The sequence below is a fragment of the Durio zibethinus genome, chromosome 2, assembly GCF_047325235.1.
Source record: "Durio zibethinus cultivar Kanyao isolate XHJ-2024 chromosome 2, ASM4732523v1, whole genome shotgun sequence".
NCBI classification, from domain to species: Eukaryota; Viridiplantae; Streptophyta; class Magnoliopsida; order Malvales; family Malvaceae; genus Durio; species Durio zibethinus.
This window is the reverse complement of record NC_143163.1, coordinates 4,759,829-4,782,730: the sequence shown is the minus strand read 5'-3', so window position 1 is coordinate 4,782,730 and position 22,902 is coordinate 4,759,829. Positions and strand designations below refer to the sequence as shown.

The window sequence follows — 22,902 nt, the reverse complement described above, 5'->3', positions numbered from 1 at the left end:
AAATAGGGAGCAGGTTAACCAGGCCTATCTGCAACCTAATCAGGATTGGGGCAACAAGTTCTTCAAAACCTTGAACCTAATTGCACCTAGGGCAACCTCCAATAGCACACAACCTCCAGTAAGACAACCTCTAGTAGCACAAACTCCAATATACACACACATACTGGAGACAGGAAGATAACCTGTCAAAATATATTTTTTTAAGTTTGAAGAAATTCAGAGTACTTCATTTCCCAAGAGTCACATTCAGAATAACCTAGACAGTCAAGACTTAGTTGTGCTTTGCAACAGCACCAGTCGAGCTCTAATGTTAACAGAAACAGGGAACTTTTCTCATAAACTCACAATCCAAGGCCGGCAGGCCTTCAGTGGTGCATGAAAACTTTATTAAATTACAAACAGTAGTAATGTCTAGATCGTGAAAAACCTTCTAACTATTTAGATCAAAAGCTTATATAGCTGCAGACAACAGTTTCACATAATAACTAATGAGCCAAAACTCACAGTCGGAATAACTCCAGTCAGAGCGGCTTGGCCCAGGAAAAACATTTTGAAGATGCTCAATGAGGGAACTGATACACCGGGAGCAAAACATCAATTTTCAGGTAATTTAAATCATGATTGAACATGCTTAATGGCTGAAATAACTTCACTAATTGACACGAATTCTCGCCTCTTCTTGAGAAGAGTCTTGGCCAAGTCAAGAGCCCGTCGCTCACAATCTGCTCTTATGCTCGCCTCTTTAATTGATTCAAAATCCTCAACATGAGCAACACCAACAATTCTCCTGCAAATTAAAAGAGAAAAGCAACAGAATTACAAAATTGTCAGAGTTTAATAGATAAATTTTAGAATTAACATTTGGACAATGTTCAGAATTTAATAAATAAGTAGGATCCTGCATGTGAATGCAGGTAGAATAGCTGCTTTTACAACTGGTATTCAACCTGTAGAGGAAGACTCCTCGAGTCAAACAAGTAAGGTTGCCTGAATTTACTAGAAGGAAAACGATCCTACAAAATTTCCAAGCTCAGAGTTCTGTGCAATTAAAGATAAAATTGCCTACACAGTAGAAGTATGATAAAACAGAACAGAAGTACAAGGACCAAAATATATGGGAAAAAGTCTAGAAGGTGGTTTATTCAAAGATGCATATCACAATTGCAATGGGCTGAAAATGCAAGATAACAGACCGCAATAGACAAACACGGGTGATTACAAAGGCCAGGAATGAAGAAAAAGTAGAGGACCTGGTAGAAAACCTTTATCTCACCTTATCATCTTAGCAGCACCAAACCCAAGTGTGTCATGGAACAATTCCTTCATATATTTTTCTTGTATAAGCTTCTGAAGCTCAGGGTTGTTATAAATTGCTGGAAGGTATGCCTCCCCAGGACCATCCTTGTGTGCATCCCAAAGTGAAGTGAATTTTTGGTGGAAAAGATTCCAAGTATCCTCAATTGTCTTCAATATCCACTCTTTGTATATCTGCATGGCAATATAAAATTCAGCCATGCCTATATGGTACTTGAAATTTTTTTAAAACAAAATGCAAATTGAAAGTCTTCAAAAAAGTCTATAAATGATGCATCGTAGCCTAGCTACATGCGTGATGCATTCATATGTATATACCCACAAATAAATATATACAACTCCCTCAAAAGTAGATTGAGGAAGAATAATGGTATGTATGACTTCAAGTTACAAATTAAGCTCCCCAACCACAATGAAAGTGCAAGCACATGCATGTAAAAAGATCTGTCAGCCTGTTTATCCACATACCTCTTCCCACATATCATCAATCAATTCATTAGGAAATCATGATTGAAACCAACAGAGGACATCCTAATAATTTGAAGACATTAATGTCCTCTCTAACACTTCATTTTATTCATCTTCTTCACTTTGACTCACTTCTAATTCCCTAAGCTCAGTACTAATATATTGATGTAAAACATTTCTGTGACACTGCCAATAACTTGCATAGACCACATTTCCTATAGATGATGAAACAAACACAACTTTATCTTGAGCTACAACTGGAGATACCATAGAGAATATATTTGATCATAAAATCACAAGAGGTATGATAAATATTTTTCATTGAATAAATTGACTTAAGTGGTCAAACAAGAATTAAAAGCAGAAGAAACTTAGTGCTTGTAGCACATATTAAAACAGTATAAATCAAGATGGAATTATAACTAAGGATGACTAACTAAAAAGAAAAATATACAGGAAAGTTTCATAAAACAATCAGAAGACAACGAAGGGCCTACTTTTCTGTCATTCCCTTGATCAGCATGTCCATCTTGTGCAATGAAAGCCAGAATCAAGTTTCCAATAAAAGCACCAATATCAAATCCCATTGGTCCATAAAATGCAAACTCTGGATCTATGACCTGAGTTGAATCACAGGTAACCATGACAGAACCAGTATGGAGATCTCCATGTACAAGGGCCTGGGCTCTTTCACAGAACCTACATAAAGGCAAGTCTAATAACTTGATAAATAAAGCATAAAATTGTATGTATAAAGTAGAATTAGAAGTCCAACCGTACTTAGATTTCAATTCAGCTACTTCAAGCTTCAATATATTATCCTCCCGGACAGCCTCGGCATCATGGTTGAGATAAGGTGAAGTCCAACGGTTATATTTAGATACTTTATATGGGTCAGAAAAAATGACCTGCTCGGTGAGCCGGCATAGTTCCACATTCCCACAAAACTCAGCCACTGCACAAACATTAAATGCAGGTAAATTAGTAGAATATCTTCAAGCTTCGAAAAGCATCACTACTAGACAATAGCATTTTCTTTAAGCTAAAAAATATATAAATACCTGCTCCAAATAGAATAGTAGAGCTAATGATAAAGCTGATAATTATGTATTTTTTCTTGTTCAGCAGAAAGACCCATCCTTCATATCTACAGACATAAAGAAGCATTTCTTTCTTAATGCCATGACATTTGGGATGACTACTCTGTCTAAAGCAATAAGGGTACAGGCTTTTATTAGAAACATATTCTTTCTGCTGCTAAAATTGCACGCAGGATTGATGAAATTTGTGTTCAGAAATATCTAAAGATTCAATTGCTACTCAAGGCAAAAGCTACAAAGAGATTATTAGGAATAGAATAGCACACTTAAACATACCCCTGCCATTTCCTCAATGATAAAAATGTCTTTTTTCCTTTATGATCCTTAGTATATAGACATTATGGAGTAATCATTTGTATGATATAATAAATTATTATAGCACCACCAGCAAACTTGACACTGCTGTTATACAATTACAAATATAGGATTGGAGACTATAAAACACTTCCAACTTAATCCCCAACTTAAATAGGAAAGCGTATACAGTTTAATATGTTTCACCAAACTTGATGTATTCAAAGGGAGAAAAACCGTTGCCTAGATATGACATAACTTTGTTCTGAATCAAGGTTGCAACCAAGTATTCGACAATAAAGTTTAATTAGTGCACAACCTAACTTATGATATCAGGCCTGATTTTTAACCCCTCAAATGTACTTGCAGTGACAGCATTCGCACTACACCAAAACCAAACTTAAAAAAAAAATCAATGAAAAGGAAAATGCATATGAATCTGTTACCTGCACGTTTGTGCTCTGTGGTTGACAGATATAGGAGAGATGTGAAGAAAAGAGTCTTGGCCATGTATTCTGACATATGTTCCGCCAAGAATGGATATTCGATTCCAGCAATCAACCCTTTTCTCAGGATTATATGGGGAGGCTCTAAATATCGCATTCCAATCAAAGACATGGTACGGTCAAAGTGATAAACCTCAGGAACATGTTCAGGGCACAATCCACCGTGTTCTTTTAACGCTAACGCTTCGAAATATGCTCGTTCCTTTGTCATTGGCCAAGATTCCCCTATACATCGTATGTACGGAAGCGCCTGTATTCCAACAAATCACTAAACAGAATAGTTTTCTAAAAAAATTAATTGGAAAAACCAATTTCATATTTCAATGGATTAAAGGTTTAAAAAAAAAAGAGGAAAGAAATAGAAGATGGAAAAAGAGCGAAACCTGCTTGATGACAAAAGAACCAGAAGTGCCAACAATGATGTAGACGAAATTAAGATTGCCATCTCCAACTTCCTTAATCTTTAAATCATCGAAATTGCCCCCAATCTTCGATGATAAAGACGGCGTCGCTTTTATGTATTCGATGAGTGACTTCTCATCTAGTGGCCTGAACTCAGAAAAAGCCATTTTCTTTTAACTTCCTTTTTTTTTGGGGGGGCGGGGGTGAGGGAGAGCAGTTCCGGCTGGGCTTTGGATGCCACAGAGATTTAAGAGGAAGAACTGAAAAGACAGAGGCGCGACTCACTCCTAACGTGGAACTGTAGAAAAAAGGAGGCGATGCGGTCGGCGATGACTTTTTGGAAGACAGCTCATTGAACTTGGTACCGAAAGTGAGGATTTATCTGCGGCCATAAATAAAAGGCAACATTAGCGTATCATTGCAGCGGGAACTACACGGAACACTGATGGATTAGACTTTTTAACTTGCGTTTTAACATGTTAAATGAACTTGGACATGTATAGGGTCATGTGCAGCAACATTTTTTACTTTTTTCTCTATGATTGTTCATTTTTTCAACATATGATATTGAATTTTGAACATATGATATTGAATTATATATAATGTGAATTAATTCTCTATGATAATATAAATTTTATTTTATTTATTTTATAATTTGAAATTTAAACTTTGAATTTTTTTTTTACTTTTAAACTCAAATGTAAATTTATGTGGACCATTCACATTCAATCAAATAAAAAAAATAAGATTTTTTTTATTTTTTTATCGATCATATTGTATAATTAAATTATTATAGCCAATGAAGTTTTTGGTTAATGGCAAGGAGCATGTTTTAAAATTTTAAAATTTTAATTTCAAGTTTTATTGTGTATGAATTTAATTATTTAATTAAGTTAAAATCTTTTAATTATTTATTTAATTATGTAATAATTTATAATACAAATGTAATTTACAAAAAATAATAATAAAGATCAAATACTTGAATTTTAAAATTTAAATTTGACTTTTATTATCTTCAAACTTTTTTGAATAATATGTAAATTTAATATAATTTTTTACTTAAACTTAAGATATAATATCTTTTCTGATCAATTTTTTTAATTATAATAATAATTAAATATTATATTTATATAATTAATTATTATATCATAATTTAAATTATAATAATTAAATAAATAATTAATAAATTATACTATAATTAAACAATCAAAATCTCATTAATCCGCCAACTTTTCTTAAAAAAAAAAAAAATTATCAGTCTAAACTTCAACATGCTTTGTAAAAAAACTTCAATGCGTCGGTGTGACTTTTGGCATGCAGTCAGTCCAATTATAATCATTTAAATGACAGAAACATTAAAAATAAAATAATAATAAAAAAGAACTTTTATTCAAATTTTTTATTCTCTTAAAAACATATAAACACTCCATTAATATGGGTGAATATGATGCAAAGACAACGTGGCATTGACATCATGAATCATGATGCCATAAGACGGTCAAACAAATATTCTTTTTTCTTTTCTAAAAATAAGAATTCTCTAATATAATAAAAAATTTCCACTCTGTTATAATCAAAAGCTAAAAAATAATTTAGCACTTTGATATTAGTAAGTAGTTAGCTCAATTATTAAGATTTTTTTTTTTTAATAAAAAAGTTTTAAATTTAAATTTTATTGATAATTATTTGTTGAGATTATTTTAAATGTATGAACTATAATTATTTATCTTAAACTGTTAAATATGATATATCTTATCAGAAATATTGAAAAACATATTTACTCTAAAATTTTTCTTAATAAAAAAATATTTAGCACCTGTTTTAAGAAGGTCATCCATCCATTTTAATCTCTTAAGAAGTCGACACATATTGTTTATGAACAAACATTGTAATTATTATGAACAAATAGGTAAACTATGCATTAATTAGAATTGATAATTTTAGTATTTTTATCATTTAAATATTAATAATTTATGCATTTATATTATATTTTACATAAAAACTATATATCATAATTCGTAGTATGAAAATATAATATGTAATTTTTTTATTTTATTAAATGAATATATAAATTTTTTTAAATTTTAAATTCTATTAATTTTTTTTTATTTTTTATGTCATATCACCATCTTATATTTTAGATTATAAATCTATATTTAATTATTAAAATTTCATTATTTTTTGATTTTATTAAATCTAATTATGAAAATCTCGATTTAACTATTGAATTTTCAAAATTTTAAATTTTTGATCATTTGATTGTTAAAAGCTAACGATCGATTGAAATGATATAATCATATCACTTGACAATCATCACATAATATTATGATATTATCTTATTGATATTTTTTAAATAATGATATCATATTAATTATTTTATATAATATATCAAATGACGTGTTAATATTATATTATCAAATAAAATAAAAATAACATATTAATCAATCACATGAAAATTATCAAACAAAATGATAATAACATATTAGCCAATCATTAATTTCTAATTATTAAATTTTTAAAAATTTAAAATTTATAACGTTACTAAAATCATAATCTTTATAATTAAATGATCAAAATAAAACATCACAAAAATTTTAATAACTACACAAGATTTACCAAAAAAATCCTAATAATATTGTGACTTCAACGTTGCTGCAATAATGCGATTTATATATAGTAATATTATAGTACTGTTAGTAGTACTTACCGATTTTATCTTTGTCTTGTTTTGAAAAGAAAAACACAGTTGACTAAGACTAGTAGTTGGTTCATAACTGTTTTTAGCGATAAAACAGCAACAACCTTTACTTACACACTTTATATGTGTTCATTTGTAATTTTGATTACATGTATCTTTTATTCATTATATTTTCTTTTAAAAGTTACCTAAAATTTATTGGTGAATTTTAATAAAAAAAAAAAATTGATTGTCTGTACATGATATTTATCGACCCCACTCTATAACTAATGATCATGGGAGAGATTTATATACCGTTTGTTGATTCGAATAATAAAAAATTTAATTTTTTGAAATAAATTTTAAATTTTAAATTTTATGAATAAAAAATTAAATACCGAAAGAGTTTCTTCTTATAAAATGCGATCCACTCGACTTCAAAATAATTAAAATATAAAGTAATTGTCGAATATGGGAGAGTAAAAAAAAAATGATCACGGGAGATATTCCAAAGTGAACTGACGTACAAAAAAAAAATCTGCCACGTAGAGATTTGAGAAATATAACTAATTTTTGTGCATAAGATGATTGATATTGGAAAATAATAATTATTTTATTATATTTTATTTATGTTATTTAAAAATAAAATTATAATGAAAATTAATTATTTTTTTGTATAAGATGATTTTAATTATTTTTAAGTAAAAAATATTATTTTTAATTTATGGTATTAAATTAATATGTTTTATTATATTGTTAAATATTAAATTAATAATTTAAATTATATAAATTAAAAAAATAAATTGATTAATAAATAAAATTATCTCATTTTTATTTTTATACATATGAAATATAAAATTAAATAACATTATTTAATCTAATTTTATTCATAATATTATTTATCTTATCAAATTATAATTTTGTATACCAAATATACTGATAAAATACTAATTTGTTCACCAATTAAATCACATTATGATTTATAGATTTGATTTATTTGGGTTGAATTTTGAATAAAATTTTTTACCTCAAATTAAATTATTAATAATTATTTTATTTTATTTTAATATATTTAAAGATATTAATATTTTAATAATTTTAATTTAAAAAAAAAATTCAAGCTTGAAATCTTTTAAAATTGATACATTATATCAAACCTTGGGTAAAACTTTTAAGAAGCTAATCGATTTTAGCCGGTCCACGAATAAATTTAGAAGTAATAGAGTGGTACTATTTAATTACCCAATATAAATGATAGTAGTATTTGTATATTTTGAGTTAATTTCACAAGTTTTTGTAAATTAATTTGAAAGTATAAAAAAAAAGATTAAAGAAAATTAAATTTATTATTCTTTAAAATTCATTAAAAATGGATAAAGTACAGCAGTAAGTATAATAATAATACTATAGTACTATAATAATAAGGTGAACAGAGAGTGCGAGGTATGGTGTGGGGCATCCCGTCCGGCTCACTCAATCTTACTCCGATTCGCAGAGATGGACAAGTTTCCGGCGATTCTCCCACCATTCCTCATCTTGTTTTTCTCTTTTAGCCTTTCGCTTTCCGACGGAAATTTCACGGGAAATTCTTCCCATCCCGGCCTAACATCCCAGGCCGACTCTCTCTGCGCACAGCTTATCGAGCCCAACGGTTATTCCTGCGCCGAATACATTGTACTCTCTCTCTCTCTCTCTATGGTTATTGTTTTCAAATTTATTCTTGTCAAGGTTCATCTGATCCTGAGAAATGGAGAAAAATAATTAAGGAAACTTTAGAAAGGACCAGAGCGATCAGATAAGCAATCAAAGCAAATATACATATATATTTTTTGTTTGCTTTGGGAAGAAATTGCCAATTACGGGCAATGAAATTACTTTTTCTTTTTATTTTTTCCTGATTTCCGTGGTACCATTAACGGCCTTAATATATCTCCCCAATTTTCGTTAAGGTTTCTTAGATATTATTGGTGCCCTGCCCGAAAAAACTTTTTTCACCCAAGTTTGATTTTCTAAAATTTGGGAAAATTCAAGGTGGGATTTTTTTTTCCTTTCCTTTTTTCTAGTAGCTTAATCTAATCTGATTGTCGTGGTTAAATTTGTAGTATAACCATGAGGCAAAATTTTTTAATATTTGATTACTTTGGTTCTTTAGGATTTTCTGGTTAAATTTGGTTAGTGGATGAAAATGTTGTTTTCTTGTTTAGTAACTCAAAGTAGAGTTTCCTTTTGATTTTTTTTATTACTACTTTTTTTAAAAAGGTTCAAACCAAGGATGGCTACTTATTAGCTCTTCAACGCGTCTCATCTCGTTCTGGGGATATTAGAGTTCAGCAAGGTCGTCCTGTTTTGCTTCAACATGGATTGTTCATGGTAAATTCTCCATTCACCCGAAATAACTTCTCAAATAGCGGAGTTCACATGTTGTCCCTTACTATTTAGCTGTTATATTCAGCATCTTAGCCAACACGCCTTGAATTTGCTGATGTCCCAGAGATGCTATGTTATTTCTTTGTAACCTTACCTACTGTAAGTAGAGTTTGCTATAAATTGCTTTGCAAGGGTGCCTTAGTCACTTTTAGTTGTTGGAGAAATATTATTATGCTTAAAAAGGAATCTATTGAGATCTTATAGATTTTAAATGATTATCTTTGGTCTAATAACCTAGACTTATTTTATGGTTTATGATTTCCCATTGATTTTAATTATCCAGGCATGAGTTCAAGGGCAAAACCCTGTTTGATGTTTTTACTTTATCAACTATGTAGTTGGTTGTGAAAGTCTTCTCACGTGTCTTGATCCTACCAAGTACTATTTATCGATATGCTTATCTGAAATTTCTCTGTTCTTTTTTTCTGGTAAATGCACTGAAAGATGTCATCTTTCTGTTTTTCTAACGCAAAAACCTAGATCTTGTGATTGTTCGAATAAATAACGAAATAAATAATTTTGTTTGCTTTCCCTTTGTAATATAATATGCTATATGTGTTAATATACAGAAGGACTATATTTTTGTACATGCATGAATTTGCTTTACTATTGAGTGAATTCAGTCATTCATAGCTTCTTACCTTGATTTACTCCAATTTAAAACAGGCAGGTGATGCATGGTTTTTGGATTCTACCGAGCAGTCATTGGGCTTCATCCTGGCAGACCAGGGTTTTGATGTATGGGTTGGAAATGTTCGTGGAACACGTTGGAGTCATGGGCATACATCTTTATCTGAAACAGAGAAGGTAGAAAAAGTTATACCTTATGCCTCTTTCTCTTTGCTGGATTCATCTTGCAATGTTTTTGGCTTAGTTGGCTGTATTCAATGTGGAAAACTTCAACTACCTTAGAAGTTCGAATGCACAAACATTGAATTTATCTTGCAACATATATACCTTAATTGGCTGTATGTGTTGTATGAGCTTGACACCCACGCATAACTGCTGCTGATCTTCAATGTTTGTGCATCTTTGTTAGTATACCCTGACATCCAGTTTCCTTAGCTTAGAGTACAAATTGCTAGTTGTAACACTATCTTTTCCATCTATTCATTTCTTTTTCTTTTTTTTTTCTCTTATAATGATATAAGGGTTTCCCAATGCATCTTTACCCTTATAAAATCTGTCTCAAGGTTGGCTGGTGGTTTCTCAAACCTCTTCACTTGTTGTGTCAAACATAAAGGAATTTTCATCTCCATGATTTATATTCTCTCCTCCCACTCTGCAACATGGCTTTAGTAACTGTCGGCTTTTCTTGCAGGAATTTTGGGAGTGGAGTTGGCAGGAATTAGCTCTGTATGATCTTGCAGAAATGTTAAACTACATAAACTCAGTTACAAGCTCCAAAATCTTTATTGTTGGACATTCACAGGTCCTGGATGCTTTATCTTGTTCCTAGAGCACAATTTACCTGCCTCTTGCTTGTTAGGTTACTTATCCTATACCTTTTATTCATAGGGAACAATCATGTCTTTGGCTGCTCTCACTCAGCCGGACATAGCGGAAATGGTTGAAGCTGCTGCTCTTTTGTGTCCAATATCTTACTTGGACCATGTCAGTGCTCCACTTGTACTTAGAATGGTTGCAGTGCATCTTGATCAGGTATACCTTGTTCATCATTGTTGTTTTACCTAGCAAAATTGGTTTTTGGCCATTATGATGTTCTTAGACATTCTTTTCTGACAGATGGTTCTTGGTTTGGGGTTACACCAATTGAACTTCAGGAGGTTTATTAACACCTCTATCTCTTTTGTTTTTCCTTTTTCCCCAATATCTTTTCAACTGTTATGAAGGTGATGGTTGGCCTTGTCCATTTTTGTTGATTTAGGGGTTTAATTGCATTTCATGTTGTTGTTTTAACTTCAGCGATGTGTTGGTTAACCTTGTGGATTCATTATGTGATGGCCATGTGGATTGTACTGATTTTCTAAGTTCTGTAACAGGTTTTCTTCTCCTCTCCTGTCTTTACACTCAAACAGATATATTCACAACATGCAGACACACAAAAATATGCATTATTTTTGTTGTTTTAGGATGCTAATTCCTTTTGTTGCATTTCTTTTTATTGACAAGTGCTGCATAAGTGATCTAGCTCAAAATTTTCATTCTCGGTAAATATTTCCCAGCTGATGTGAATTTATGCCTTAAGAGCAAGGCCACACACTCACTCACTTAACCTTTAATGTAGGATATTGCACTAGATAGAACTCAACAGCAAATTGTTCATGGCTGGGTTTTAAAATTCTTTAAACCATATCTAATATAACCTTACCCTTTCCTAGTTTAATAAAAAATACAGAAAAGAGAACTTTATACTTTGCCTGCCTCTGGAGTCTGGAACGGATATTTGTTTGTTTTTGCTAGGGTTGCATAAAGTTTTTTAGCTTCAAGGGCAGCTTTTAAGTTTTGACTTTATAAAAGTTCAATAAACACTCTGAAACTAAAGGGATTATTCAAAATGTGTGATAATTGATATCTTACCATTAATGAAAGGTTTTTGACAAGACAATTACATTGCAGGGCAGAATTGCTGCTTTAATAAAACTCGGATGGACTTCTATTTGGAGTATGAACCTCACCCCTCATCTGTGAAGAACTTACGCCATCTTTTCCAAAGTATTCTTCCATATACTTTCTTTTTGTTGCCTTTTTTTTTTTCTGCATGTTTAACTAACCTGAATGGGTTTACAAGCCTTCTTATTCCTCATTCTAGACTACAAGCTTTTGAAATCAATAGGAGCATTTTTTTTTAAAAGCTGTAACCTTTTTAATGTTTTCTTCCTTAAAAAGTTGTTTATACTGGAATAGATGTTTATTGAATTTAAATTCTTCTGCTGAAACTTTCATGGTTTTTCTATATATTTGGCAGTGATCCGCCAGGGTACTTTTTCCCAGTATGATTATGGAATCTTGAAAAACTTACTGATGTATGGACAGTTTAAACCCCCAGCATTTGATCTTAACAGCATACCCAAGTCATTGCCATTATGGATGAGTTATGGAGGGAATGATGCCTTAGCAGATGTAACAGATGTGCAGCACACTCTTGAGGAATTACCATCCAACCCAGAGTTGCTTTATCTCGAGAACTACGGTCATATAGACTTCCTTTTGAGCATAAACGCAAATAGAGATGTTTATGACCATATGATCGGATTTTTCAGGTCGTTGGAAAAGTCAAGTAGCTCTTAAAAGTGACTGCTTTCTGCGTTCTTTTATATAACATATAGTACTCAAGTGTACTTAACTAATTATTTGTCTGCATATATATTGTAAAGTTTGCCCATATTCCTTTTCTTCTAAAGTTTCATGAACATTAAGATTTAAGAAAGAAGTCGTTTTAGTATTAGTCTTGAATATTTAAGTTAATTTGCAATATAGCTGCCAAACAAACTGGATTCTTTGGTGCAAGGTCCAAACGGACTGATGCTTTTCTTGTAGTCAGTTGTGCACAGCTTAAACTGGGAATTGGTTTTTACCTTATCTTAACCATTTCCTTAGGATGGAAGTTGAGGCAAGTCCTTTTGACAGGGGTGGCAAGTTTGGTTGAAGATACACACGCTTTTGGAGCCTGCAAAGATACTTCCGTGACGCTTTAAGTGAAGAAACCTGGGTAGAAGTTATGACGGAAGATTGAAGTCATAATGGAAATGCGGATTTCAAAGTATTTTTGTCAAGGTAAGTTATTCTGGAAGAGCATCATGCAGAAATATCTGATGTGCTTATCTCCTAGTCTTTATAATAGATTATTGGCATTATAACTTGATTGTATAGGGGTTTTCCTATTGAAGCCTTAAATGAAAAGTTGATTCTATCAAATAATATGTTTGTTGATCCAACATTTCAAGAGAAGCATATTGTATTTGCTTCTTGTTATTGTTAATTTTAGATGTTATAGAGAGATGATGATGGTGTCAAACGAAACAGTGAATCAGCTAGAGCACAACTAGAGAGCGGACGCCCGGGAACAGATAAGTTGTCAAATGGCTACTTCCATGAATAATAAATGCTTACCGAGACAAGCAATCTCACTAATGCACTCACTTTTGTACGGCATCTTTTGCATAACATTTTAGAAAATACAAGAAACCAACATATTTTGTTTCTCTTCTAAACATCCCTGGAACCAGCTGCTGCCATGCCAATTTCCAATTCACCCAATTTTTTCTCACATGGCATTGAACAATTTGATCAAAGAGCTGCCTATTCAAATGACAAATCCAACGGCCCCAGAATGAGGCTTAGGCATCACCAAGAAGTTCAACAACGTTTAATCATGATAATTTTTTCCTCCACGGACGGTGCTTTTCCCGCTTCAAGTACTGTTGCATTAAAGCTGGATGTGACAACTATTAGTGTTGTTTTTTTTCATGGCAATCAGTAATAATTTGGTTCCTAACTTAAATTCAATGTAGTTTCTTTTCTCTTTTTTTTTTTTTTTTTTTTTTTCGTATTTATAGCTCAACTTGGGTTGCAAACCAATAGGCAAAATGAATTATTGCGTTGTTTATACATTTATGGTATGACAAAAGGCAACTCATCTAATTTCTCAATGAAAGCTCTTCCTGATTGCAAACAATTTCATATATCAAATTATCATCACGATGATAATGGTGTGAAGTTTTCTTTGCTAATTAGAAATTTCTTTAGTTTGTGGTTTTTTTAAGCCCTTCGGTCCTTAAGTGGATGGAAAAAAATTTAGATAAAATCTCTTAGGTAAAATTTGTTAAATTTTTTAAATATACACCATTGAAATTTAATAAGAAAATTAATAATATATAAAAAATTTATTAAAAATACCATTTATAATTTAAATTTGATAGATATTTATTTAACAATAAAATTTTACCAAATTTTTTTATAAAAATGATTATCTAAAACATATATCAAATTTTTAAAAATTTTTTGCAAAATTTATACACTTGATAATGTAACAAGATCTTTTAAATTTATCAAATTTGATTTAATTATTTTTATTTTAAAACTTCATAAATTTCATTTAAAAATTTTATATTTAAAAAAAATCATCTATTGAATATATTAAAATTAATGAGTAAAAAAATATAAAAAAATTTAATTTTACATTGTACAAATTGATTCATCCTCATATATATATATATATATATATATATATATATATATATATATATATATATATATATTGCAATCAAAAGTTCGTGCTCTGGCAACTAGAAAATGTTGGATTTGTGCATTTTTGGATAGGGTCTGTATAAAAGCTTGTATTAATGCAATATATATATAGAGAGAGAAAAGAGGCTACCGTCATTAATAATTTTTAAATTATAATAAAATATTAAATAAAATATTTAAAATTTAAAAACTTTTAATTTAATATTTAAATTTTAAATATATTAATTAATATAATATTTATCGTTAATATAATTAATGTAAATAATAATATATGAAAGATGAATAATTTCTTAAATATTAACAGATTTTATAATTTAAATATTAAATTAAAATTTTTTAAAATTCAGATATTATATTAAATATTTCAATATATATCATTTAAGTATTAATCATAATATTAACCTACATATATGTTTCATCTAAATTACGTATATCAGGCAGCATTTAAAAAAAAAAAAAAAAGAAAAGGAAAAAGAACAAACAAAGAAGGTTCTCGATGAAAAAAACCGGTTTTGGAAACGAATTAGTATACGGCAGCAAGCTAGCTAAATGTTGGATCAGATTCAATGTTGTTCCAAAATTTCAAATTTGCAATTTTGTAAGTTTACTCTAATTCAGTAAGGTTACGTACATGACTGGTAGGAAAGGATTCAAAAATGAAAGACAATGACGTGATGATGTATTAATAAATAATTGGTTTAATTAGTTAAAATTTATAGTTTTTTATGAAAAATTTTTTATTCGAATTTTATTAATAATTATTTGTTAAAATTATTTTTAAAATATAATTTATAATTATTTATTTTAAATTATTAAATATAATATTTAAATTATTATTTTAAAAATATAATTTCAAGCACGAACTTCACAGAATACAAAAACCTCTGTTTGAGAAACATTCACCATTCTTATATGATATTAATCTTTTAATTTTATTAGTCTAAATTTACATTTCTTCTTTAAAAATTTTGAATTTTTCAAAAGTTTTATCTTTAGTCTTAAATAAAATAAACATAAATAAAATTAAAAATTATATCAATGAAAGTAATGAAATAACATTTTTTTTTTCATTTCTAATTAAAGCATCATTGTTATCACATAAATTAGTATGAATCAATTATAAAAAAAAAGCTAATTTTGAAGACTGATTTAAAAGAAAAATTTGTTATCTTTACTTGAATATAACATTCACAAATCTTAGTACTAAATATAGAAGATGGTTTAATTATCAAATCATGCGAAGCCATGCGATTCAATATTCAATATATCCTAATCTATGATGCATCTTAATATATCCAAGGTAAGCAATTTGAATAATTTAAATTAATAATTGAGTATTAATTTAAATGATATGCATGTTAATCAAAAGTTATAAATAAAAAAAAATTTTGATGCATAATGTCCTTATCATATATAAGTTAACTAGATAGTGATTGAGGGTTAAAGATGAATTAAAACTTTTAAAAAATAATGAAATTGACAATTCATTTCATTTTCTTACTTGAAATCCTACACATAAATTTGGGTCGTATACGGCTAATCAATACATGACAAAAATTTATGCTAAGCGTCAGTATTTTTGCTTATTTTTTTAAATTTTTTTTCTATTATTGTATATTTAAAAATATTTTTTTATCAATTTTATTTTTTTAAAAGTGATACCCACTTTTACCAAGCCTTTTTTTTTATTTTTTTACTTTTTATTTTTAAGATTTAAGATTTATTTTTTATGAAACCTATTTGATAATAGGAGTATGTCACTTTTTTTTATTTTCTATTTTATATATTTAATAAATAACTTTTAAGATTTTAAATTTTTTTATCTCGCCAACTTAATAGTAAGTATATGTCATGTGTTAAGTTATTCTCTTCCTTTTAATCTTTTTTTATTAATTTTAAAATTTTTTAAAAATATTTATAATATTTTAATTAATGATAGGTCAAGTGAATATTTAGTCATTTTATTTTCAAAAAATATATTTTGAGATGGATCAAATTTAAAAAAAAAGATGTTTCCGATAAGAAGTATATTTAAGGTGCTTGTATTGATCCATTTTGAGATATATATATATATATATATAAGTATATATTTTGTTATTTTTTTAATTTTATACATATTTATGTATTATATTAATAAATTTATTTTTAATTTAATTTACAAAATTAATATTTTAAACTTAATATGGGATATTTTATTTTTTTTAATTCTTTAATTTTTTATATTTATTTTTTTATAAAATAAATTTTATAAAAAATAATATCAATAAAGGTTTTTACACGTAATTTTTGTTTTAATTTTTTTTTCTTTTTTAATTAAATAAATTTATAAAAAATATATAATTAATAAAAATGATGTATATATTTAATTATATATAAATATATATTTTATTATTTATTTAAATTTATACATATTTAAGTATTATATTAATAAAATTATTTTTAATTTAATTTAAAAAATTAATATTTTAAACTTAACATGGGATGTTTGACACCATCAATGAGCTTTTTTATCATTATTATTTTAATTTTTTAATTTCTGATATTTATTTTTTATTAAATAAATTTTATGAAAAAATGATATCAATTAAGGTTTTTACAAGTCATTTTCTTTTAAATTTTTTCTTTTCTTGTTAATTTTTTTAATTCAATAAATTTTATAAAAAAAATATAATGAATAAAAATTATACATAAAAAAAAAAACGTGCGAAAGTGGATATTTTCTAGTGCCAATTAAATTTGATCATCAGCTTAACCATTTTGTTTATTTGATAGAACGTCAATCAATCAAAATCAAACAAGAAAAAGTGAAATTGAACAAATAAATAATTCATACAAAACAAATTTATTTGTTTGATTGAACGTCGATCAATCGACATGAAAACAAGCGAAAATGAAATTGAACAAAATAAATAATTTCACAAAAAAAGACAATAATAAAACATTCAACTTTAGGTTCATCCACTAATGAGAAAGCGAGTCCAAACGAAACATATCATTAAAGACAAATTCAAGGACCATTGGTGTCTGAATGTAAGAAATTAGGACAAAAAAATCGAAATACAAAAGATATTCACCTCAAACAGCTACTATCGGTTTTTTATCTATATATCCATAATTCAAGGCCACAAAAACCAAACACCCCCCGTCCCCCCCACGTCCATCCATCGACATGTTATAGTCGGGACAACCCCATAGCTTGCTAGCTTACGTATTGAATGAGCGCATGCTTCATGTTAGTGTGTCGTGAGGAAAGAGACTGAGAGTTTGAATCAACGCTGAAACAAACAAAAACAAAAGTTAAGTTTACGTGTTGCCTTCTGTTTTATAATTTTAAGTTAATTAATTATACAAAGATACCAAATTCAACGGTTACTCCAATCTTAAGGTCAATAAAACTATTATAATTAATATATATTACTTTAATGCATTTAAAATTATTAAATTAATTTTCAATTATTTCATTTAATGCAAACATATATTATTATAAATAATATATTAATTAATTTTAAGAAATTATTCATAGGATACTAATTAGTAAAATCTTTTTCTTATCGTTTTAAGAAATTTGAGCACATGCTGAAGTGGTTAAAAAAAAAAAAAAATCAATGCAGATGATGTTATATTTAATATGAACAAATAAATTTATTGACTTTGTGGTGGCACCATGATGCAAAAAATGTCCACTTGAGATTTTACTATTACATGCATATGTACTACTCGAAGTTGTCATAATTTCATACAAAACAAAGCAGAAATGTTGCCAACAATTGATGTAGTGATTAAAGAAGTAATTGTGATATATTATAAGATTAGGGTTTGAGTACAAGCAATTGTAATGCCACCCCAATATTAAAAAATGAAATATGTTATATACACTTCTTAAAAATAAATAATATTTTTTAATTTAAAAAAATCATATCATCTACTCTTAAATTTTCAAAAGGGATGACTATACACATTAAAAACACTTCTTAAGGTCAAAAGATATTTTGTAAATGATGCGAAAATTTTATGGTAGATAGTATGATTTTTTTAAGTAAAAAAAATTATGTGTTTTTAAGAAATGTACATAGTCAAATAACTATAACTATAACTATTGTAGTTAGTTAATTATCTAAGTCCAAATATTGAGAAAGAAAAAAAGAAAGGGGGGACTTCGTGCATGTGGAATTACAAAATAAATTAGTCACATCGGTGTTGTAACAAGAGTCCATGCAATTTAATGAACAACACATCGGTGCCATAGCTAGATTCCTTGCAATTTGAACTACTAAATGACATCAATAAAGTGACACTAAAATTGCATCGATACTTTGATTGGAAAGTCATACATACTTAACAAAACTTCGTATTGGATGAGTTTTATTCGTTGAACCATAAAGAGACACGAGCTTGCCTACCATCGACTTGTCATGCAATGTTTGTAACAATTTTTAGACATAATTTCACCAAAAAAAAAAATGGCAACATACTCTTAATTGATATATAAAATTGACACAATATCACTGTCTTGCATCTTTTAATAATTAATTGAAACATTACATTCGAAGTAGAACAATCAAATTACAAGGCAGAAGCTCGTGCATATATCGCTTCTTCATGAAAACATCATAATTATCTTCGAGGGACCACTTCAAGAACTCCCAACAATTTCATCCACAAACAGCTGAATATTCCGATCTGAGGAGCCCCCGCAGGCCACTGCCTCACGGGCTGCCTGCTTCCATTTTGCAGCATTTTTCTTGAACTCTTCCGATTCCGGCCCGCTAAGAATTTGTTTTATAGATTTCTCTAATTCTTCATTGCTAATTACTCCCTCAGGGCCAGGCTTGAGTCTTAGACCAACCTTGAGGACGTCGACAATAAGTTTGGCATTTGTTGGCTGGTCGGACCATTGTGGATACGCAATCACTGGCACGCCTGCTACGAATGTTTCTAACAAGGAATTCCATCCACAGTGCGTTATAAAACATGCGATTGATGGGTGGGTTAAAACTTTTGTTTGTGGACTCCATGGGACGATAAGCCCTTGGTTTTTGGTTTCTTCTTCGAACCCAAGGGGCAACTCGCCTGCACCATCAGCTGATGGAAGTTCAGGTGGTTTCACCACCCATAAAAAAGGGTGGTTGGCGTTCTTGAGAGCAGTTGCTATAGCCTCCATTAGTTTGGCTGACAAGACTGCTAAGCTACCAAAGGATACGTATATAACTGAAGCAGTTGGTTGGTTTTTTAGCCACTCTAAGGAAGTTTCGTCTGGTTTCCACAACTCGATACCAGCATAAAGACTTTGGTCTTCACCAAGTAGTGATGGAGGCACCAGTGGACCAATTGGTCGTATTGGACAGAGCTCAGCCATGGAGTCAATGGCTTCTTTCTCCAGCTCAAAGAATGAATTGGCCAATACCCATTTATATCTCTTCATGTTTTGAAACATATCGGATAATAACCTAGGGAAACTTCCGAAGGGGTTTGATGGAAGAACAAACGAAGGCAAGTCTTCGGTGTGCAACAAAGGCAAGCCTGGCAACTCAATACGCATGTCAGGGTTTGTTAAGGTAGGAAATGGATTTAACTTGTTGTAAAAACGGTAGTAAATAGCGTAGAGTGAACAGGGTTGGATCCAAAGCATGGCGCAAGGGATTTTATTCTCCAAGGCTGCATCGACTACCCATGAAACGAACGGATTGCTAATGATGCAAGAGAGTTTCTTGCGAGTGTCGTGGTAGTATTCTTGAATAAGATTTGAGACGTTAGCTGGTCCAGTTTTGGCTAGGGATTCCATGTAGTGGTCTAAATTGGTGTGGCGGTCATAGTCTAGGCTAAATCCGTCAGGGAAAAAGAGAAGTCGAATCCCAGAGATGAAGGTGTCGGTGATGGTGCTGATAGTGGAGGCTTTGAGCATACGGTGGCCACCAAATTGGGTGGTGGCAACCGTGACGTCAAGGCCTTTATCAACCAGGCGCTTGCCCAGTCTAAGCATGGGGTTGATGTGACCCTGGGCTGGTAATGTCACCATGAGTACATGGATTTCCTCTTTGCCCTCCTTCAACGCCATGGATATAGTAGATGCACACGTCAATGGTGAGGAAAGAGTAAGAGAGGAAGATAAGGCACCCTGGTGACGAGTGGTACATGGGCAAGGCTCCTGAGCCCAACTTATTTATCGGCACCTGAGATACGAGATATGGTGTGTATAGATACGCTGCTAATATAAATAAATAAATAAATATATATATATAAACTAGCCTTGTAACCCGTACAATGTACGGGATTTTTTAATTAAAATTTTCATAATTTTAAATTTATTTTTCAATTATTTATCTAATATATAATAATATATTTATAAATGTTAAATTACAATTAAATAATAAATTATACATAATATATTATAAATGATATTGTTCATCTAAAAAAAATCTAAATTTTTGTAAATTTTCGAGAATTAGAAAAAAAAAATTTTCATTAAAACATATTTTCTATAATTTATTTGCTAAATACTAAAAATTTTGCTACCACTTTTTTCTTGTTTGATAAAAAATCAAGAATCAATATTTAAATAGTTAAAATTAATAATTGTTTTCATCATAATGTAGATTAGGCGGTGTATATATATATTTGATTGAACAACAAATCATAATCATTTACTTTTTATTTGTTCTTATTTTTGACATACTTCAAGTAATTATTACACAAATATATTGGGCTAATAATTATTTCTATATATGTCAACAAAATAAAATTATTGTTTAGATAAAAGGGAAACAATAATTTTTTATGTTATACTTAAAAAAAATTTTTGAAAATTTTTTTATTGTTAAGCATTTTAACATAATTGATAGTATTTTTTGTGAGTTAGATTTAGTAGTGATCATCATTCTTCTCATATCATTCATTATAGACAAAGAAATTCAATAATAAAAAGTATAGCAAAAAGAAATAGAGAATATGAATTTATATATTAATTTGTCAAGATTAAATATATACAATAATAAAAGTAAATATGTTAATAAATTAATAGAGAATAAAAACATTGAAGAAATAAAAAAAATAAAAAATATATATAATACAAAAAGTTAATTATAATCAATCTAAGCAAAATTTTAAAAAATTATGGACTAAAGAGAAACAAATAAATTAACCAAATATACAATATAAAAATATTTGAATTAGAACATAAATAAAACATTATATTTTTTTTCAAAGCAAAAACATATTTTTATTTAACTTTTTTATCAACATTCAAATGTCTTATATTTTCACAAAAGATGTAAGCTTTTATTACTTTAAAAATACATACTTTATAGTCAATAATTCATTAATTTAACTAAAAATATTAAATTTAAATAATCTATTAAATAATTTTTAATTTTTTATAAATTTTGATTTGAATTTAAATAATCATCTATAAATATTAAATTTAAATAATTTATTAAATAGAATTATTTGACAAAAAATAAAATTCTATTAAGTATGTATATTTGGAACTGCCATTAAACTTAAAAATAAAAGATAAATTATGATTTAATAAATTTGAATTCAAATCTTATACAAAAAATTCAATCTTATATAGATTTTGATTTCAATTTAAATAATTATCTAAAATATTCAACTTAAATAATTTATTAAAAAATTTTATTTGATAAATAAAATAATATAAATATTATCCTATATGTCATTAAAAGAGATTATCTACCTAGGCATCTACATAAGTAATTTTGATCATGTAACATTGTATGTTATAATATGATATATGTTAGATATATTTTATTTTTAAATACATTTATTTTTTTTTATTGCAAAAAAATTATAAATACCGGTATTAAAACTTCGAATCTACTATTAAATATTATTTTTAAAAAATAATTATATAAATAAATTAAATTAACTTAAATTTATAAATATATTTCATTTAATAATTATCTACATCTATATTATTTTTATTTTTATTTTGTATGTCTATATAAAAGTACAAAATTTAAAAGTCCTAATAGTGATCCATATATATTGATATTTTATCTTTAATTATATTAAATATTACCAAATTATATATATAACTATTAATAAAATTACATCAAAATTTATTATAGTTATACCAAAATTATCAAAATTATTAAAATTATATCATAAACTTGAAACTTAGTAAATTGGCCAGTAAGTCAGCAAGCATTGAGGTACATATAGTACAAGTGGGGACTCTTTTTGAAACATAAGGCACCCAAGTAATTTTTTAATAGTTGCCGTCGGAATTTGAATCGAAGTGGTACAAATTATTATCAAAATCATATTAAATATCATCAAAATTATATAAAATATTATTAAAATCATATCAAATATTAGTAAAATTATAGTAAAAATTATCATAATTATATCAAAATCATATTTTGATAATCATTAATATAATTTTGATAAATTTTTATATAATTTTGATTACATTGGATACAAGTATTAAAAATACTAGTATAAAATATGAAAAAAATAAGTAAGTATTGTAAGCGTTAAAAAA

At 28.4% G+C, this 22,902-nt stretch overlaps 2 protein-coding genes and 1 pseudogene across 5 annotated transcripts; 1 reads left to right on the top strand and 2 right to left on the bottom strand.

The window, feature by feature from the left end:
* Positions 1-310: 310 nt before the first annotated feature.
* Positions 311-4,450, bottom strand: MTK (S-methyl-5-thioribose kinase). Of its 2 annotated transcripts, XM_022907722.2 has the most exons (7): positions 4,066-4,450; positions 3,623-3,932; positions 2,563-2,737; positions 2,280-2,481; positions 1,274-1,488; positions 948-1,013; positions 311-787 (listed from the first exon to the last, which is right to left on the bottom strand). In XM_022907722.2, the coding sequence occupies exons 1-7, from the start codon at positions 4,249-4,251 to the stop codon at positions 616-618; spliced, it is 1,326 nt and encodes a 441-aa protein (XP_022763457.2). In that variant the 5' UTR covers positions 4,252-4,450; the 3' UTR covers positions 311-615. The 2 variants fall into 2 exon arrangements, with proteins under 2 accessions (XP_022763457.2, XP_022763458.2); XM_022907723.2 differs by lacking the exon at positions 948-1,013.
* Positions 4,451-8,183: 3,733 nt separating this feature from the next.
* LIP1 (lipase 1) lies at positions 8,184-13,131 on the top strand. 3 transcript variants are annotated; one of them, XM_022907721.2, is made up of 10 exons: positions 8,184-8,435; positions 9,021-9,131; positions 9,855-9,995; positions 10,510-10,620; positions 10,707-10,850; positions 10,935-10,975; positions 11,115-11,191; positions 11,769-11,864; positions 12,118-12,412; positions 12,780-13,131. In XM_022907721.2, the coding sequence occupies exons 1-10, from the start codon at positions 8,259-8,261 to the stop codon at positions 12,796-12,798; spliced, it is 1,212 nt and encodes a 403-aa protein (XP_022763456.2). In that variant the 5' UTR covers positions 8,184-8,258; the 3' UTR covers positions 12,799-13,131. The 3 variants fall into 3 exon arrangements, with proteins under 3 accessions (XP_022763456.2, XP_022763452.2, XP_022763454.2); XM_022907717.2 differs by having other exon boundaries at positions 12,750-12,932; XM_022907719.2 differs by lacking the exon at positions 12,780-13,131 and having other exon boundaries at positions 12,118-12,534.
* Positions 13,132-18,877: 5,746 nt separating this feature from the next.
* LOC111308307 (UDP-glycosyltransferase 84B1 pseudogene) lies at positions 18,878-20,560 on the bottom strand (annotated as a pseudogene).
* Between the last annotated feature and the right edge of the window lie 2,342 nt (positions 20,561-22,902).

Bases quoted from the DNA above. Each gene is read 5' to 3' on its own strand.
- MTK (XM_022907722.2), bottom strand. From the start codon at position 4,251: ATGGCTTTTTCTGAGTTCAGGCCACTAGATGAGAAGTCACTCATCGAA. The intron at 3,933-4,065 runs GTTTCGCTCTTT...GTTGGAATACAG, and splicing joins GTTCTTTTGTCATCAAGCAG to GCGCTTCCGTACATACGATG. The intron at 1,489-2,279 runs GTAGGCCCTTCG...ATTGCCATGCAG, and splicing joins ATCAAGGGAATGACAGAAAA to ATATACAAAGAGTGGATATT.
- LIP1 (XM_022907717.2), top strand. From the start codon at position 8,259: ATGGACAAGTTTCCGGCGATTCTCCCACCATTCCTCATCTTGTTTTTC. The intron at 9,132-9,854 runs GTAAATTCTCCA...AATTTAAAACAG, and splicing joins TTCAACATGGATTGTTCATG to GCAGGTGATGCATGGTTTTT. The intron at 10,851-10,934 runs GTATACCTTGTT...CTTTTCTGACAG, and splicing joins TTGCAGTGCATCTTGATCAG to ATGGTTCTTGGTTTGGGGTT.